Consider the following 19,389-nt stretch of genomic DNA (forward strand, 5'->3'; position numbering starts at 1 on the left):
GTCCGGCGGCAGGGGAGTGCCAAATCTCACACCTATTATTTGCCGATGATTGTCTATTGTTGGCGCGAGCGACTCGTCGGGCTGCAAGGATGATTTGGGATATCATGGATGATTACTGTTCTGCTTCTGGTCAAATGGTGAATTGGGGCAAATCTGTCATTTGCTTCAGTCCGAGGACCCAGCCATAGATTAAGACTTCCATTAGTGAGATTCTGGGTGTAGGTGAGCAGAATGGTACGATACGGTACCTAGGGGTGCCCATTACAGGCCGTCATCTCCACCGCAGTGACTGCTCCGAGGTTGAGTTGAGCATTAGACGCAGACTGGAGGGATGGCAGGTGGATGCTCTATCCATGATGGGGCGTATCTTTATGGTGCGGTCGGTTCTGAGTTCGATTTTGGTGTACTTGTTGGCGAGCTCATAGGTGCCTGTGTGTCTACTGAGGTCTATGGAGCAACTGTTCAGGAATTTTATGTGGGGCAGATGAGATGGTAGGAGTGGCATTCATTTGATGGCTTGGGAGGTTGTCTGTCAGCTGCTCAAACATGGTGGGCTGGAGGTACCATCACTGAGGGTGAGGCGTGAGGTCCTAGCTGCGAGGCGTGCTGCCAGGTTTATCCTAGAGTCGGACAGTCTATGGGGCGCCCTGATAAGGGCTAAGTATGGTGCCTACTCGACTGGAGTGGAGCTTCGGGCTAGGCGGCACTGTTCTTGCATGTGGCAGGAGATCTGCTCCTCTGCCCAGATGGTGCTATCGGCGATTCAGTGGGTGGTTGGCGATGGGCAGTCCATCGATGTTCTGGAGGATAGGCGGTTGGCAGAGCTACCGCTGGGTGGGATGCCGACGATGATTGACTCTATGAGATTGGCTGGGCTCAGAGTCCGTGATATGATGGTTCCCGGGGAGGTCGGTGGGATGAGGTCTTGATTCGCGAGGTTTTTGGGGCACAGCTTGCGGAGAGAGTACTTGCCATGCCGATACCATAGGGTGGACAGGACAGGCTGATTTGGGCGGCGACTGGGTCTGCTAGGGTGAGGTCGGCGGATATCTAGGTTTTGGTGAGGGGTGAGATGGTCAGGCATCGTGATAGGAGCTGGATTTGGAGGTTGCGGGCTCACCCACGAGTGGCATTATTCATCTAGAAGGTGGTCTGGGATTGCCTACCGACGAGGAGCATGTTGGCTAGGAGAGGGGTTAGGATCTCTCCGCTCTATGTGTACTGCCCTGATTCGGTGGAGACTATCAGTCATGTTTTGTTTGAGTGCCCTCAGGCAGCCCAGGTCTAGAGGAGGGCAACGTTTCTCCTTCCGGGATCCGATTTTGCGGTAGAGGACTTTATTCAGCAGGTGAGAGCCACTGTGCGGTCACCGAGCACTATTGGGTGGGGCATAGCTATGGTTTACTTGGCTTATCATATTTGGCTGGACAGGAATACCAGAGTCTTTGAGAGTAGGAGGGCCCTCTTGAGCTTTGTTGTTGAGCAGGCTCTCCATCAGGCAGTGGAGGTCATTGAGTCGTTTGAGTTGGATTCACTGATGATAGCTAGGGACATCTGGGACCCTCCATCCGCTGCCATAGCGCCCAGGTTTGTTCTTGTCTCTTGGGAGCCCCCACCCCCTAGCCATCTTAAGGTAAATTTCGATGGAAGTATGCCTGCTAGTGGAGATTGGGCAGGAGTGGCTTTTGTGATCAGAGACCATAGCGCCAGGCTGATTACTGTGGGGGGATGTCGTTCCTTTGAGGCCTCGGCATTTGGGACGGAGCTCAGGGCTGCATGGACGGGGCTATCCCACACGAGATATGTACTGGAGGCGGATGGGATCATTCTGGAGGGGGGCTCTGCTATCTTAATTGATCGCCTTCAGGTGGAGAGGCGGGAGGTGGTGGAGCACCCGCTTTTGTGCGACATGCGATGGATGCTACGGGATTGCCCGGCTATTCAGGTCAAGCACATCCTTCGAGAGGTGAACTAAGTTGCTGATTGGGTCGCCTCCTTCGCTGCTCAGTATTCAGTAGAGTTTCTATGGACCCAGCAGGCTTTAGTTCCTGTTGATTTTACTAGTATTCTTGTTAGTGATGTAACTGGCTGTACTCTTGCGAGAGCAGTTTGAGCAGCCGAACTACAAAAAAAAAAAAAAAGGAGGGCTCGACAAAGTATTTTTTTCTCGAACAAGGGGAGCTTGCGGGCCACAATAATACATGAATTAGTTGCTGAGTTGGTAGCCTCTCGTTGGCTTAGTCTACAGCACATCTGGTAGGCTAAATCTACACGAGAATTTTCACCGGCTTTGTCTTCTCCGATCCGCCAAGCAATCATACCCTCCATCGAACGGCCCATTTATTGCACGCCACGCGTACGCACCTAACGGATACTTCACTCAATGGGCGCGCAATTGCCGGAATTCGAACGTCTTAGAACTTCGAAGCTTTGCACGCTCCAACGGGTATTTTTCTCCTTCCTGTCTGTTTGCCTTTGGTTCTCACCTATAAATACCTCCAAGCCTCCCCCCAACGCACACCAACATAATTCCCAATTCAGGAGCTTAAAAGAAAGAAACCCCTAGTTTCCTTTTCAGTTCCAAGCTCACCTCTTCTTACCCAAAAAATTTGCAGAGATGGATATGAAGCTTTCCCTCAAAGTTTCTCTGCTTATTCTGCCCCTTGTATTGGCTGTGGTTAGCGCTCAAGATCTCGACATGGCTCCGTCTCCGGCCCCAGCAATGGAGAATGGATCGGTTGCGGCAATCCCGGGTTTATGTGCTCTTGTGCTTGCTTCTCTGGTTTCTTTCGTTGCTCTCTTTTCTCATTGAGGGCAGCTAATGATTGCGAGATAAAAATATGAGCGTATGAGAGGACTGTTTCTTATTGCTGAGCATGGTCCTTTTGGGGCTATATGTAAATTATGTGCTGAATTATGCTGCACTCTTCTTTTTATGGATTGATTTTTTGGTAGGTAATTAGATGCTATTTCTTTCATGCTTTGGTTTACGTACATGGTATTTGGCATGTTAGTCAACATGTAAGTCAACTTTTTTTTAAAAAAAAAAGGTCATTCTTTTCTTTTCTAGCATTTATCATGTAATACCGCTCCAGTAAGAAAAAAAAAATTATTGGCCATGCCAGCTGGCTTTGTAGCATTTCTAAGTACACATAAAGAGTTCTCTAGATTTAGCTATTCAAAAATTTTTAGTTGGACCAGATCTAACTTGAACTTAAGATGAAATCATTCTTGATAAATTCATTTTATCCTAATAATTTCTCCAAATTCACCCCATTTTCTGCCGGTCATACCTACTCTGCTTTTGCCACGTGGCAACTGAACTTGTTCTGTCACCAAAACAGGCGCGCCCTAGATTTACTCGACGCCTGATGGTGGATTCTCCACTGTGTAAGTATTAAACTAGTCCCGGCAAGCCAAGTGCCGACAATAGTTCAAATGTAATTTAATTTACGGGTTCTGACAATTCGTGTGCTGGGGTGAGGAGAAGTAATTCGTAATACTTGATACTAAACTTTGCTTGTAATTCAGGGGGAGGTTTTTGCCCCACTTCTTTTGCTTGTAATTTTCAATCTGAAAAGGAGTAAAATAAGTTGAACAGAAGACTCTCTCTAGTTCTCATTTTGTGTATTTGTCGATCTAGTTTGGTATGGGTTCGAATTCGACATATTGCTTAGAAACATTAGCAGATAAAATCTAAAAGATTCTTCAAACGGTACATCTTTTTGAGATTTTCCAATTGAATTTTGTGAAACATAGGGACTTGTAGTTAGTTTCTCCAATGCCATAGTTGAAGCAGTTTCAGCACAACTGCCTGGACTAGTGCAACAGTGAGTTGATACAAATAAATTTGAAGTCTTTACTTTCGTCAAATTTGTAATTAGGTTCCTATGTTAATTTTTTCCTAGCATGTTCAGTCCTTTCTCCTCTTCTTCAGCTCTCACCCAGACTCTCTTCCCACCTTGTTATAGCTGCCTTCCCTCATAGGAGGACATCAGGCCCTCCCAGCCCGGTTAAAGATGCAGGGAAGTATGACAACATGTCTACTGTTAGGTTACTGGATATATTTATGTTGCTGTTAGGTCACAGGGAAAACTTTGTAGAAGTTAAAATCCTACCATAATCTTGTAGCTTGTGTTGTTTTATTTTTTTATTTTTTAAAAAAAAAGTGATCGAGTATGTCGAATGCTCAAGTTGTGGTCTCTGTGATTTTTCTTTGGAACTTACCTTTAGTGATTCAGGCTATTTCTCTAACTCATTAGTTGGTTGAGAACTTCAAGATATTTCTCAATTACTTGCATTAGTGTCTTAGATATTTTTCCCTTTTATAATAATTACTATAAGAATTGGCTATGCAGCTCGCCGCAACGTTTCTTTTAACTTGAGGCACAACATGAAGTACAAGATGGAAATGTCTTTGTTGTTTGAGAGTTCACCGAAGTAGGGCTATCAGATCGGAGATTGGTGCACTTCCATATGTAATCCACACTTGAATTAGGTCAAAAAAAAATCTAATCTGACTTTCATTTGGGTTGTATTGAGCTAGATTTAAGGTTCCCTCGATTGATTTATTGGGTTTTAGGGAAACAAATTGGATAAGAAGTGGTCCAAAATCCGAACAGAAACCATCAGAAATTTTAGAAATTAATTATTTAATTTATCATAAACATTATTTATGATCGTAACAATTAAATAACATGTGAACATTATCAACCACCATTCCATCAATGCTCCGGAAACTATCATCGGCAATCACATGTAAAATATCATCAATATTATGATTTGATGATTAACTACACAAAATTTATTGCTAAAGAAAATATTATCAATTAAATTCGAGAAGGTTTTTGAGATATACAGTATATATGCTCTAATAGACCTGATCAGACTCTGGTGACGAGCTGGTAAAATAGTCCTGAAATTATTATGTATTTTTGTCTCTGGATGGACAAAAGCCCAACTGCATGGAGTGGGCTCAAGCTGTGGTGAAGTTATTGGCCGTCCAATAGAAGAAATGTATGCATGGAGTCGAGCCCATGGATTTGCAGTCATCATATCAAGTCTATGTAGACCGTCAATTTTATTTCTTATAACTCATGTCATTCTTTTTTTTCAGAGAAGACGTCATTGCATGTTCGTGATGTTATCAATTTTAGCATCTGAGATTCTCTTGCGGTGTAATCTATCTGTTTTGATGATAGAATGCCCGGAACAAAAATTCTATGATTCACAGTACCTGCTTCAAACGGCACTCTGCCACTTCCCAGACATGGCATGAAGGAGACACGTTAAGGTTATAACAGGGGTTTGTTCCAAACAGTCACTTGTCTAGCAATGGAGGATTACATAAATTCAATCTTAGATGGTTCATCCCTAAGTATATGGGTTTAGATTAAGAATGCCTTTCGTTCGCGACTAGAGTTGAAATGGGAATCAGATTCGGAATAGATTGGACTGAAAATTGAAATGGCCAGGTCGCTCGACACGTTTGGTTTGCACTCGGAATAGGAATCAGATTTGAATACTAGAAGAGAGTAGGAATTAGATTTTGGACGATTGGGATATTTTTATTTTTTTCTAGAATTAGAATAGGAATGAGACTCCCCTCAAGTCTCCAACCAAACGGTTTGAGTAGGAGCTACATTCTCATTTCCATTTTCGAGTCCAACTCCCAACCAAATATGTCCTAATCGTAATGCCAGCAATCCTTCCTCTTGTAGACTGGTACTCTGTATAGGCCACTAGCGTGCATGGCACAGGAGGGGCCATAGGGAATAGGGAAATAATAAACCCCCTTTTTGTCCGACCAAATGAGCATACTTGTTCGTTATTGGGGGTTTTTTAAGTTGAACATAAAAAAAAATGGGGAGTGGCATTTGTGATCAGAGACCACTGCTCCAGGTTGCTTGCTGCGGGAGGATGTCATTCCTTCAAAGATTCAGTTTTTGGGCGGAGCTCAGGGCTGCATGGGAGGGACTCTTATATGCGAGACATGTACTTGATATCGGCTATATCATACTGGAGGGAGACTCAGCCTTGTTGATTGAGTGCTTATGGAAGAAGGGGCGAGAGGAGGTGAGCACCCGCTCCTAGGGGACATACGACGCATGCTGCAGGAGTGTCGTGTTACCTAGGTCAGACGCGTCTTTCGGGAGGCGAACCAAGCTGTGGTTTAGGTCGCCTCATTTGTTGTTTATCATTCTGAAGATTTTCTGTAAATCCAGCAGTCATCTATTCCTTCTGGTTTATGTAGTCTTCTTGATAGTGATGTACTGGTTGTGCTCATGTGAGAGCAATGTGAGCAGCCAATGCACCAAAAAAAAAAAAAAAAGAAAGCGGGGGGACCGGGGGGGGGGGGGGGGGTGAGAAAAAAATATAAACAACTAAGGATGGCAAAATATGGCCCGACCCGCTAACCTGACTCGTATTCGACCCGCCATAAACAAGTTTGGGTTTGGTAACATGTTCGGATCGTAAACAGGTTGACCCATTTAACCTGTTTATTAATTAGGTCAGATGCATATTTTAGATGTCTGATCCGTTTAACCCATTTAACCTGTTTAATAATAACCTGTATAGGTGTGGACATCAGTAGGGCAGCCCAGGTCTTGGAGGGCTCGGAGTAGGGAAGCACTGGAAACTAAACTTAACAAAGGAAACAATAGATTTGAAACCACAACTACGGGATCTTGCCAGAAAAAACCCTAAATCCGACGGCACGGATGAGAATGAAATAGATCTAGAGGCAGCAGATCTGACCTTGTCGTGAGATTTGACCTCGGTCCCATCAGATTTGGCGAACAAACGAGCGGAACAGAGAAAGAGAAGATATGGGATCTCCCTGGGTTTTGAGAGGAGGATGGGACGAAGAAGGAGAAGCAAAAGATCGATAAAAAGGCGTCGGAGTGGCGGGCCCAGTTGAAGACTTCGCCTGCGATTTCCCACTTCTTATGGAACGTCAGGTCTTCGATGATGCTAAGGAGGTTGGGAGGAAGGACTCGACGACGACGATGGCACCGCCGGCGTCAGGTCGGAGGAGAGGGCCAAGGGTCGGAGGATTTCATCGAGATCCGAAGAGTCGTCAGAGGAGTGGAGGAAGGAGTGGTGGCCGCAGAGAGAGACGTAGGGGTTGACGGCCCATGGCTTGTCACGATTGGGGTCATGGGACCTTCTGAGGCGGTGCTTTTGGAACATGGGCGGCGACCGCCGCCGGCGGATGAAGTGGGAAAGGCAGCATCTTTAGGGCTGGAAGGGTGAGGAAGGAGGTCTTGGAGGAGAGAGGTGCGGAGAGAACGAGGAGGGGAGGGAGTCGGGTCGGGTAAGGGCTACCTGTTTATTAAACAGGTTAAATGGGTCGGGTCGGGTTATCTGTTTAATAAACAGGTCGGGTTCATGTCGTAATTTCTGACATATTTAATAAACAAGTCAGTTTCAGATTTATGATTTTTCTGACCCGACCTGCATCTGACCCAACCTGTTTATATCCGATCCGACTCGATTGCCACCCCTACCATCAGCCCATCAGTAGATGATGTCCAAATTAAATAAAACAAGTAAAAGCCAGTCTAGGACACTTTTGGGGCTCACAAACTCGGTCCAAATGCAACAAGCACGCGTGAACATAGTATAATCATTGCAAGCACCATATAAAATCTACAGACCAGTCGAACTTTATCCATGCCCCTGGGATCTCCTTGCATCATATGGTTTCTGGTGATAAGATGGAGCTTTTAGACCACAAGAGTCCCCTCTTCTTCTTTTTTGCTGAGATGGAAGAGCCACTGTTTGTCATAGCTATCTCCTCCAAAGTTCCTTCGGCATTCATCATTATCCTCAAGTCGGCAGTTCTTATCCATGAGCGGAAAAGCTTGAGCTTTGAAGCATGATCTTTTTGGGAGTTCTGACGAGACATTGTTGCTCCATAAGCGGTACAAATGGCATACATTTCCATCATTGCCAACGTCGGAAGCCACATGCTCATCAACTGTAGGTTCTGCGGCTCCCAGTCCACAGCAGCCCAGATTTTATTTGAGGTCCTTCTTTATCTTTAGCAGATACACAAGGCTAAAAGAGACGTCAACTCTCACCATATAGCATCAATTTGGCAGCACTAAAGAATATGCTGTAAATAAATTATGTGAAAGCATAATGGATTTGAACAAGATGGCAGTGCAAAAATGTTACATAAGACTAACCGGCGCACTTATTTTTTGTCTATCATTTCTAGAATTATCAGAAGAGTTGCTCGTGGTGCAGCCACTGGACTACAACACTAACTAGTTGCATCAATTGAGATCAACTTCTTGAAATTTAGCTTTATACTGCCTCAATTGTTCGAATGGCCATAGAAGAAAGACAGATACGCGCACACGGCGCGGATGGCAATGCTAGCTCCGTACTTGGTAGATTGGCCGATGTCAAATAGGCTTGGATTAATTATATAATGCATCTATAGGAATTTTAGAAGTGTGCATTCAATCCACCGCAGTGGGAGTCAATTTAGAGCCAGCTTTTAAATAGAAATGTTAAGCCAGTATTGATGCATGATTCATCTAGCCTTGACCTTACGGTGTCCGCCATCTGCCGGAGGCCCACGGAGGTCCATCAGCAGGTGGTTGTTGATAGGACCGGCATCTTATTGAGCCCGGATGCTGGTCAACTCTGTGCCAATAATGAGAGTATTATTGGGTTGGCAATTATTTCAGGGACAAGCAACAGAAACCTTGGGCCCTAGTACCTATATACAGTCATTCCTGCCCATTATGCTTTAATCTTGTGTAAATTGACAAATTTGAGCTTCACTCTCTTACCAAAAACATCCTTATGGGGTGAAGAGGTCGGATTATTTGAGTCGCAGGATTGTCATCTGGGAGACAAATGACCCTGCTTTGGATAAGAAGCAGGTGACTGCTTACGTGCCATTACTTTTAAAAGCACACTTGGAAATGCTAGAATGGAGGATAAATCTTGTGGCTAAGATGGAGGCGGGACATTAAACTGATTAAATGATCAAAGGGAAGATAGGATGAGAACTGGAATCCGTAGCTCGATATTTATTGGTGAGGATCTAAATTGAATAGTTAGATTGCATGCACTTATTGGTGATCTACTAGGAAGAGCAGAGCGGATTCTAGTTATTTTATTAGCGGGGCTTCTTCTCGAAGGTGTATAACCTTTAATTGCTTCAGATGTTAGGTATCTCTTATGGTAGAACCATTGCTTTTAGCAAGTTGATTTGGTAGTTTTATATCATGTATAAAATACCATGCCGTTGATTGGATAGCCTGTTTTTACGATTAAGGCTTATTTGAGTTGAGTTTGTGACCGGATGGCCTAGTATGTTAAATTAAGATTCACACATTGTGACAACAGTATATCAATATTTGATGGTTTGCTGGCTGAGAAATCCCAAGAGGGTTGAAAGTAACATTCGAAACAATGGCTAAGACAAAAAGGAACCTTGTTGGTATATGTTTAGCATTTATGATTTTCAGAACATGATATTTTTTTATAGTGTGTCAGGAATCCAAACATTGGAAGCACCTCTAGAACAAGACAGCTTGATTTGCATGCCAAATTTATGATGTCAACAGTATGCCAAATTCAATTTACTCGTCAATTTTGTTGTTTGCGATATATATTTGATAATCCACTAGCATGTCTTCTCAAGTCATTGGACAAACTCTTGTTTGCTAAAATAGATGGATGAACACTTTCTTCTTATCCCTAAAATTATAATGTCCCAACAACCTACCGCGCTACAAAGTGAAAGAACCAAAGTGAAACAAGCATCTAATTTTTGTAGATCCAAAACATCTGGGTAAAATTTCTGGTGCAAGGTTATTTTACGTAGGTCCAAAACAGCTTCCTATGCATCCATGATCTCACTTTAGTTTTGATAATTTTTGGCTATGCTTATACACCCTTTGAGACCTTTAATTAAGGAATTTGTAAAAATCCCAGAATGCTTCTTGCCTGCATTATTTTCTCTCTCCAATTATTATATATAGATCCTCTTTTCACTGAATATTTTAATCTCTTGCATTAATGTTTAACTTACCTTTATATATATATATATATATATATATATATATATATATATATATATGTATGTATGGATGTATGCATGCATGTGTGTGTATGCATATATATTATATATAAGATTACCTCTTCTTTAGGGGAGTAGGCAAAAGAAAGAAGAAATCTAAACTCAACTCCAAGAAATGAAAGGAAACTTATGTCTATAATTTTATAATATGTATTTATCACTCCCACCTGTTTGATAGTAGTGGTATACCACAAGGTCATCCGTTGCAAAGAATTGGAGAGGAGAGGAAACAAAAAGAAAAGCTATTCTCACACGCATTGAAAGCGGCGGGCAAATTCCGTTGCCGGCCCGTCGCCATCGCACCAACAATGATAATAGTACCCAAAAGCCGGCAGTTTTCTTGCTCTCTGTGCCGACAGCGAAAGCTGGGAATGGGAGCCGGCCACGTCGCGCCCTTCTCGCTCCTTACGTGTTCGCGAGATCCGCCTCTCCCAATTCGAGTCTCTCTCTCCTCCAATCAGCGCCATTTGAGAGTATTCCATCGTCGGATTCAATGGATGATGGGTAATGGCGATACTTTTTATTGACTGCTCACTGGATTTCCGTGCAAGGCCACAGTCCTTCCACCGGATTTGGTCTCACGTGTGGATCTCTCCTCTTTAAAAAAAAAAATGATGACAAAAATTCTCCTATGAGCAGGGTTTTTTTTTTTTTTTTTTTACAATAGATGATGTAGATTTTAGTATAAATATATTTAAAAAAATAAAAATAATAAATCACACAGCATTTGAGGCAACTCTCCATCACCAATTTATAGGCTCTCCAAAGTGGTCAGCCATATACGAGGTCACCCAATCCGCATCTTCATTGGTCTTTCCATAAACATATTTGGTATAAAAAGCGACGTCTCCACCAAGTATGGTCTGAATATTCCAGAACAAGAGATAACACCCAACCACGCCACTGGTGCCTTCCTGGATTCAGCCAATCAACGTCACCGAATCACGCTCGAGCAGGATTGCGCTGACCGGCATAATACATAGGCCTTGACACATACTAATCCAAGTTGCCCTCAGCTCCATCTTCGGTACAGAGATGTTAAAGATCTAGCATTCACCAACAACAACTATTCTAAAGTTCAGACCTCTTATGACAAAGTCTGCACTATTTCTTTTACTGCTATCTAGCATGTATCCGTCGAAATTAATTATAAGAAAGTTCGGAGGTGAGAGCTCCACGTGCACTTCTTAAGCTATCTCTTTTGACTCACTGTCCCTCCCTCTATCTAGCTAATGCTTAGCCATGCATTATTTTGAAAGGATAACATCACGTGCATCCATTCGTGCCATGACATATAAAGTGTGCTGTTAGCCTGCTTTATGCTTTTGGTGACGTGTAGGTGCCCCTTTTGAACGAACAAGATAACACTACTAAAGAGTTGCTGGATGAACGCCAGCGGTATATATAATGATATTCTCATACACGTTTTGGTGGGAACACTGAGAAAGAAAGCAGCGAATCCCAAAATAGGTAAAAAAAATCTTAAGTAAAAATATGACTACGAATATAATTTGATGTTTAAATATATGATAGTCTTGCCATCAAAGTAAAAGACATGCTTCTCCTGTTTTTGCTAGAAAAAGATGGTTAACACTATATTACATTTTTTGCCTTTTCTTTTATGTTTTGTTTCCTTTCATTTTTTTAAAAAAAGAATTCTTCTGTGCATTAGCATGTTAATTAATCCATCCTTGCTTATCTACTCTAAAGATGCTTTAAGTTTTAAAAAATCTCTTCAGTACTCTAGATCTACAACAGCATATAATTCTTGGCAGATCAAGCCCATTACCATTTTTAGCTCGATGATAGTTCTTTGGCCATCAATTTCTCTTTTCTCATGGTTCAAAATTTTTCTTGAGGAGGAAACATTAACCTAGTAGCTTAATATTTATGTACATTTTTCTTTTCTATATATATATATATATATATATATATATATATATATATATATATATATATAAGCTTTATGCTTCTTAATATTAATGATATTGTTGCAAAGTCTATATACTCATATCTACTACCAGGAAATTGTTGATGAGCTCAAATGCATGCATCATTTATTTTTTCTCTTATAATTTGAAAATGCATGGAAAAATGATGGCATTTATAATGAGTCAATTTTTTTCCTTGATTATGATTAATACATTTACTTTTAGTTGCAGAGTAGAACCCGCGCTATTAAAATAGAAGTACTATTCCAAATATAGTCCAAACCTTTTCTTGATTGAGGAAACTGCCTTGATTTGCCATAAATGGGAATTAAAATATATGGTTGGATGCTAGAATAGGATTGAGCACTTGTATCACATAGTTAGCATGAGTTAATGTTGCATCATAATTTTGCCGACCATCCAAATAAAATGTTTAATAATTGGTGGACATTTATAAAAAAGATAAAAACTACCTTTCTGAGATAAATAACCTCTCATGCTCTCTCTCTCTCTCTCTCTTCCTCTACTACCCTTATCCCCCATAGCATTTTTCATACGAAAAGAGTGACCGGTCATAATTTACAACGTTGATTATTGGATTGCATTCCATACATATCTTAAATTTCTCCAAACTCATTCGTTCATCTGCCTGCATAGATCTTAAAGCGGCCATTGCAAGATCCAACGGTGGATTCGAATGAAAGATACAACTACTATCCTAATTATATTGACTATGTTCTCATCAAAGTCGGTACCTAACCTTCTATGTCTCACATTCAGCACTTTTCGTATGGTGCATTCATCACAAACCTAGGAGACCACGGGTATTCTTTATTGCACGTGCCAAAAGAAGGAAGCTTCCTCCAGAGACCTACCCTGCACGTGGAACCCGGAAATGATCCCGGGTCAAACTGCAATAACCCGGCTCCCTTCGTTTTTGACCCAAGCCATCGACATTAACACTTTTTGTGCTGACTTCTGATGACCGTAGAAAGCCATTTCAAATATATATATATATATATATATATATATATATATATATATATATAAAAGAAATTTGGAAACAACAGGAGTGTTGAAGGCATGAATCTAGTCCTGCCTCCTATCTTAATATTATATTGGTGATTACTTTATTACCCCCATAATATAATATTTTAAAGATCATCACGTTTCTTGTCAGCCGTTTGAAGTTAGTAAGGATGTACCACACAACAAAATCAGTTCAGGGCCAATTATAAGCTGCCAAGTAAGCAAGGACTAGTGTCAAAAACATGGCTATGGTTAGGTGTTGGTATTATATTGGAGGATTTAGGTGTTTGGGTGAACTCTGGAACAGGGGTCCGCAGAAGAAGATGGTGTAGATGTTACATCTGATAATAATCTCCGTAAAAGAAAATCACGGGCGGCGCAATAAAGCACCAGAATTCCGAGAGTGGAAGCCTAGGTCATGTTATTATAACGACCACAGTTCCATTAGAGCTAAATGAGTATTTGATTGTTCTGAGCTTAAATAGCAAACGTGACAACGACTTGGTCTTATATTCTAGAAGGAGAATCGAATCTTATCAGTAATTAGATTGACCACCCATGGTAGGAAATTGCGTGAAGCTATGATGTACTAATATGCTCAAATGGCCATCCATTTAGGAGGAAAATAAAGTAGTGGGCAGGAAATATTAGAAATGTTACATCAGTTACTCCCTTCTTGTTTATTGTCATCGCATTTAATTAGTAGAAACATCAAATGCTTCCTTGTTTAGAGATTCAATCTCTCTTTTCTTTCCTTCCACAATATCTTAGAAGTTGCAGGATCTGATTTTCTTAGCGGTGATATTTGGATTCAAAGGTTAAACCTGACTAGCTCAGAAGGTTCAATTTGAGTTTAATAAAATTTAGTTCTTATCATATTTAGTTACAAGTTCCAATTAGACACCAATGCTAGCATATCTACGAGAAATAGCGAGAGTTCGCCAAAGTATCATTAGTTAATCCACCCTCTATTTTCGACAGGGAGGTTTATGGATACTATGAGAAGACTACCCCTAGGTTGTGTAGCCCGTTGTTTATAGCTACTTTTTAACAGAACAACTTAAAGAGGGCATTTGGTTCTGAATCGAAATCGGACTGGATTAAATTGGAAATCTGAATAGTTTTTTTTTTTTTTAACATGTTTGGTTCGTGATTGAAATCAAAATCTGAATGAAATTTGAATATCAAGATAGAGTACGGATTAGATTTTTGGAGAATTACGGCATTTCCATTCTTTTATGAAATCAGAATCAATTCTTAGCGGTGATATTTGGATTCAGAAGTTAAACCTGACAAGCTCAGAAGGTTCAATTGGAGTTTAACAAAATTTAGTTATTATCGTATTTAGTTACAAAATCCAATTAGACACCAATGCGAGCATATCTACAAGAAATAGCCAGAGTTCACCAAAGTATCATTAGTTAACCCACCCTCTATTTTCAACAGGGAGGTTTATGGATACATGAGAAGACTACTCCTAGATTGTGTAGCCCGTTGTTTATAGCCACTTTTTAACAGAATAACTTAAAGAGAGCATTTGGTTCTCAATCGAAATCAGAATCGATTAAATTGGAAATCTGAATAGTTATCTTTTTTAACATGTTTGGTTTGTGATTGAAATCAAAAACGGAATGAAATCTAAATAACAAGATAGAGTACGGATTAGATTTTGGAGAATTAAGGCAAATCCATTCTTTTCTGAAATAGGAATCAATCCCTCCCCCCCAAATGAACTGGACCTCACCCCGGTTTTGAAAATTCCGGGGATGACAATTGGGAAGCGAATTATCACTGGTGGAAGAAATTAAATACAGAAATTATCATCAGTTAATTCACCCACTGAATTGCTGTAGTCGTCCACTGTTATCCCTGTCCCATGCAACCGCACACCTTTGGCGCCCTCTGCCTTGAGCCTTTCAATTAATATACATATATAGCCCATGAAACCCTCCTGTCATGCATCACCTTGAGAGCCCTCCTCTCCTCCCCTCTTCCCACAACCAATTCCATTTCCAGAACTCCTCTGTTCTGCTTTCTTTTCTCCAAGCCATGGTGGTCGTAGCCAATCCGGTGGACCAAATATCCCTTGTGAGGTCTCCGAAACCTGGCGCTTACTTCTCCGGCTTCCCCGTCATCAACCTTGGGGAGCCGGGCTCGGCAGCAGCCATCGTCAAGGCCTGCCAGGAGTTTGGTTTCTTCAAAGTCATCAACCATGGGATTCCCACTGATCTCATGGCAAACTTGGAGAAGGAGGCTGTCAAATACTTCTCCCTCCCCCAGGTGGAAAAGGAGAGGTCCGGTCCTCCCAACCCATTTGGCTACGGGAACAAGAGGATCGGGCCTAATGGCGATGTCGGTTGGGTGGAGTACCTCCTTTTCGCCATCACCTCCAAGCCCGTCTCTTACACATCACTGGCCTTTCTTCGAGAGCCATCGTCGAGCTCGTTCCGGTGAGAACGATGAGAAGATTTAGTATTTTCTCATAGGAGCTCTGCTCTTGTTTGCTCCCTTCATCTCTAATCATTGTTTCGTATTGCTCTTATGATGGTTGCAGCTCTGCTTTGAATGAGTACATATCAGCCGTGAGGAACCTGGCTTCTGAACTTCTGGAGTTCATGGCTGAAGGGTTGAAGATTGAACCAAGGAACGCTTTCAGTAAGCTTGTGATGGATGAAAAGAGTGATGAAATCTTTAGGCTTAATCATTACCCTCCTTGCCCTCTCCTTCAAGGGCTCAGCTGCAGCTTGACTGGGTTTGGGGAGCACACCGATCCACAGGTCATCTCAGTCTTGAGATCGAACGACACCCAGGGCCTTCAGATTGCTCTGAGGGATGGGAGCTGGGTCTCAGTCCCTTCAGACCAGGAGTCCTTCTTCATCAATGTAGGCGATTCCCTACAGGTTATTTTCCCATCCCAACCTTCCGCTTATCTTCCCCCTGCTTTTTAAACAAACAAGACACTTGAAAGAGAAGTATATATATATAAAGACGAAGAACCAAGTTCTAGGTCTCTGTTTTCCGGTTCCCTCGGCATATGGAATTTTAACTACAGAAGAAAGCATCTTATTTTTTAGATTCTGCAATTCATGAGGTGGTTTGTTGGGTGCACTGATTTGTTATAATTTTAGTTCCTTACTGTCCCTCCCTGTATTTGAGGCTGTGTGCATGTATATCTGATGGTTCTTTGGGTGGTGGTTGCTTATAGGTTATGACAAATGGGAGGTTCAAGAGTGTGAAGCACAGAGTTTTGGCCAACCGTTTGAAATCCAGGGTATCTATGATATACTTTGGAGGGGTACCCCAAACAGAGACGATAGCGCCCTTGGCACAGCTGATGGGGGAGGGGGAGCAGAGCCTCTACAGGGAGTTCACATGGGAGGAGTACAAGAAGGCTGCCTATAAATCAAGGCTGGCTGACAACAGGCTTGGCCAGTTTGAGAAGTAGTGGGTTGGGGGGCGGTCATTGGTGACATCTTTAGATGCTGTGCTGGATTTCCTCTTTTGGGCTGTTAGCATGGTCAAGAACAGGCTGGCAAGGTGACCCAAGCGTGTGTTAACCAAAGATAGAAAACGGAAAAGGTTTTTCATTTCTCATTTCTTTTGTTTAGATAACTCTTCCTTTACGTCTCCTCTTTGCTCTCTCACCTCATCCTCTTATACGAAATCCTGTAAGTGAAGGGCCTTTTCCCTTTCGAATAGATATGGTTTGTTAAGAAAAGATGTTTAAGCTCCATGGCAGCCTCCAAAAGTAAGCAGCCCTGTTTCTCAGCCTTTTGCGTTTGTTTGCTTGAGCTTGAATATGGCCATTAGAGCTATGGTTTGGTACCGTGGGGACCATGGTCACAAGTTTAGTCGGTAGGAAAGATTCAGCTTCAGAAATCAAGCAGAGATCTCGCCAAAAGCTTTTTCTCTCTTAAAAAAAAAGAAAGTTCACAGGACATTTTTCTGATAAATCAATGATTTAAATTTATCGAGAATAAATACATCCATCAAAATCAAAAAATATTAATAAATTAGATCTTGCCTGAATCCAATTCGAACCACTATTATTAGCTCATCTATAGACATGAGTAACGTGAGAAATACCGAATTACTGGTACATGTAACAAGTATGGAAGGGGATATCACAATGAAATTTTAGTAATATTACCCTCATGCACATGCAATCACCCACACCCGGGGAACAAGTGGGCCGTAGGAGTAGCACTCAAAGGTGGGAGTTAAAACGATGCGTACCGAACTACAAATGTTCATAGACGCATTGTCACAGGGACTTCCTTCAGACCGTTGGCTGCTTTTGGAACAGTGAATCAATAATATGAGAGGGCCCAGGGCCCATGCCTATGTACATTTGCCATCCTTCAACAAGACAATTTCTTTGTATGAAGTCCGACTCTGTGAACTTCTTAACCTTCTTTCACGTCCAGGACTGACTCCCTTCTGCAAAGGCTTCATCTTCACTACTTGTATTCAACTTTTTCTCATATGATGTAAATATTTAATCATAGCACCGTTTCCAGCCATTTAAACGGGGCAGAGATGTACATGTCCGGCCTAGGTTCCATCATCCATCCTCGAGTGATGGACAGATGACAGGTGATTGAACTGGACCTCTCCAGTACCGAAAGAGGATTAAAGCCCGTGACCAAGGCAACTGCTGGAGCACACTAGCTGTTTTCCGTGAATTGCAGCTAGTTGTCTATCTATCTATCAAATTAACCCCGGAAATATCTTTATAATGAGAGTTTAGACAAGAAACATGGATAGATTAATGGAGCAAACATAGAAACGGCTAGATTCAATTCATGCGACATAGCAACATCAAGTTACCACCTACCGACTTCTCTCTTTTTCTCCACTAGCCTTTGAATGCTCCGCCCAAACTATGTTCCAAATAGAAAACCATACATTCTTATAGGAAATCTGGTATCAAGCATTGCCATGTGTCTCGTAGCGTGACATAGAAATGAGATTACTGCTCATGTAAAGTTGAGGAATTTCCATGACCTGTATTAACATAAAAAAGGACATTACAAACAAACGCATATATTGTCAAGCTTAGTAGCTGATAATAATTTGCAGCTCTAGAAGCGGCTGCGTAGATCTACCCCCGAGCGTAATTAGAAAACAATCACAGGATCCATGCAGCCCTGTCGTGAATTCTTTCCTGTGAGACGGTACAGATCCGTTCGGGCAAAGTGTCTGTTGCGCGGGTATTACAGCTAATTAACGCCCCACTAGACAGGGACACGGCAATGACATTGCTGCAAAAAAAATCTGGGTCTTGAATTGCCAACATCATGAGACTAGACATCACCCACGTTAGAGTCCACGTCCATGACTCCATGATCAACTCAAGCTTCTGGCCAAGTGATCAATTTTTTCCTCCTGGTAGAGTGTGTGGCCAAGTGGCCAACTCAGTCTCTCTGGGTAACTTTCTTTTCCTTGGCTCCACGGCTTTGTTGACCAATTTCGCGGAAGGTTGAAAGAGAAGTGGTCGGCGTCGGAACGGACTCGCCACTAGCCGCAGCAACGTAAGCCACAACCGTTCGGAGGTTGGAATTACGGACACGCCTGCCTTATGGACCATCAGAAGACCCAAACCTGTGACTCTGGTGGATGTAGGCGCGGTCTCTGTCCCAGAGAAGCTTTTTTTTGGGTCCCTTTTGGGGACATTTGGTACAGTGGGACTTGACCTTTGAGCCTAGGCTCGTCATGAAGTGGTCCGTGCCTAATTGTCTACGTTGGATCGCCAATGGCTCGGGGATGAATAGCCGGCGCATTGGGAGAGCGGCCCCCACTCTGGGCTGCATCTCTCTAGCGAAAGCATGATTGATATTCTTTCGCGACCGTGCGTCGAACAGACGTCAAAGAAATCCCTTTCATCTACCTGCATGTATCTCGAAGGAGCTAGGAGTCTGCGACGAAAGAAGATGAATCATTCTTTCGCGCCCCACCAAATGTGCGCCCATGCAAAATACGTGTGGAGCTAGGATTGCACGAATTCACTATTAGATCACCCACCGCACAGCTCGCAAAGCGCTCCGAACTTCATCATTCATCCGTCGCACACAAATCTCAAAGCAAATAGTGGGGGATCCAATGATGGATTTGTACGAAGGAAGGGGGGATCCTTCTTTCGTGCGAACGATACAACCCCGTCTCGTGGATGGGCCCCTACATGCAGTCGCTCGTTCGGCACATCAGCCTGAATTCATATGAGCATGGATGCTCTCTAGTGCGCACACGGCACCACAAAGTGTTGTATTGCTGTAGGTACCCACAATCAAGAGATAGCCATTCATTAAATAAGGCAGTCCA

At 42.4% G+C, this 19,389-nt stretch overlaps 1 protein-coding gene across 1 annotated transcript; it reads left to right on the plus strand.

The window, feature by feature from the left end:
* Positions 1-14,901: 14,901 nt before the first annotated feature.
* On the plus strand, positions 14,902-16,839 carry LOC103722469 (gibberellin 2-beta-dioxygenase 3-like). Its single transcript, XM_008813037.6, has 3 exons — positions 14,902-15,518; positions 15,623-15,968; positions 16,274-16,839. Exons 1-3 carry the CDS (start codon positions 15,025-15,027, stop codon positions 16,511-16,513), a joined length of 1,080 nt encoding a protein of 359 aa, XP_008811259.3. The 5' UTR covers positions 14,902-15,024; the 3' UTR covers positions 16,514-16,839.
* Positions 16,840-19,389: the final 2,550 nt, after the last annotated feature.

This window comes from Phoenix dactylifera, chromosome 1 (genome assembly GCF_051530095.1).
Source record: "Phoenix dactylifera cultivar Ajwa chromosome 1, Ajwa_hap1_PhDact_Kaust_v1.1, whole genome shotgun sequence".
NCBI classification, from domain to species: domain Eukaryota; kingdom Viridiplantae; phylum Streptophyta; class Magnoliopsida; order Arecales; family Arecaceae; genus Phoenix; species Phoenix dactylifera.

Excerpts from the sequence above, each read along its gene's own strand:
- LOC103722469 (XM_008813037.6), top strand. The coding sequence starts at position 15,025 with ATGCATCACCTTGAGAGCCCTCCTCTCCTCCCCTCTTCCCACAACCAA. Across the intron at positions 15,519-15,622 it reads CCATCGTCGAGCTCGTTCCG|CTCTGCTTTGAATGAGTACA; the intron begins GTGAGAACGATG and ends TGATGGTTGCAG. Across the intron at positions 15,969-16,273 it reads ATGTAGGCGATTCCCTACAG|GTTATGACAAATGGGAGGTT; the intron begins GTTATTTTCCCA and ends GGTTGCTTATAG.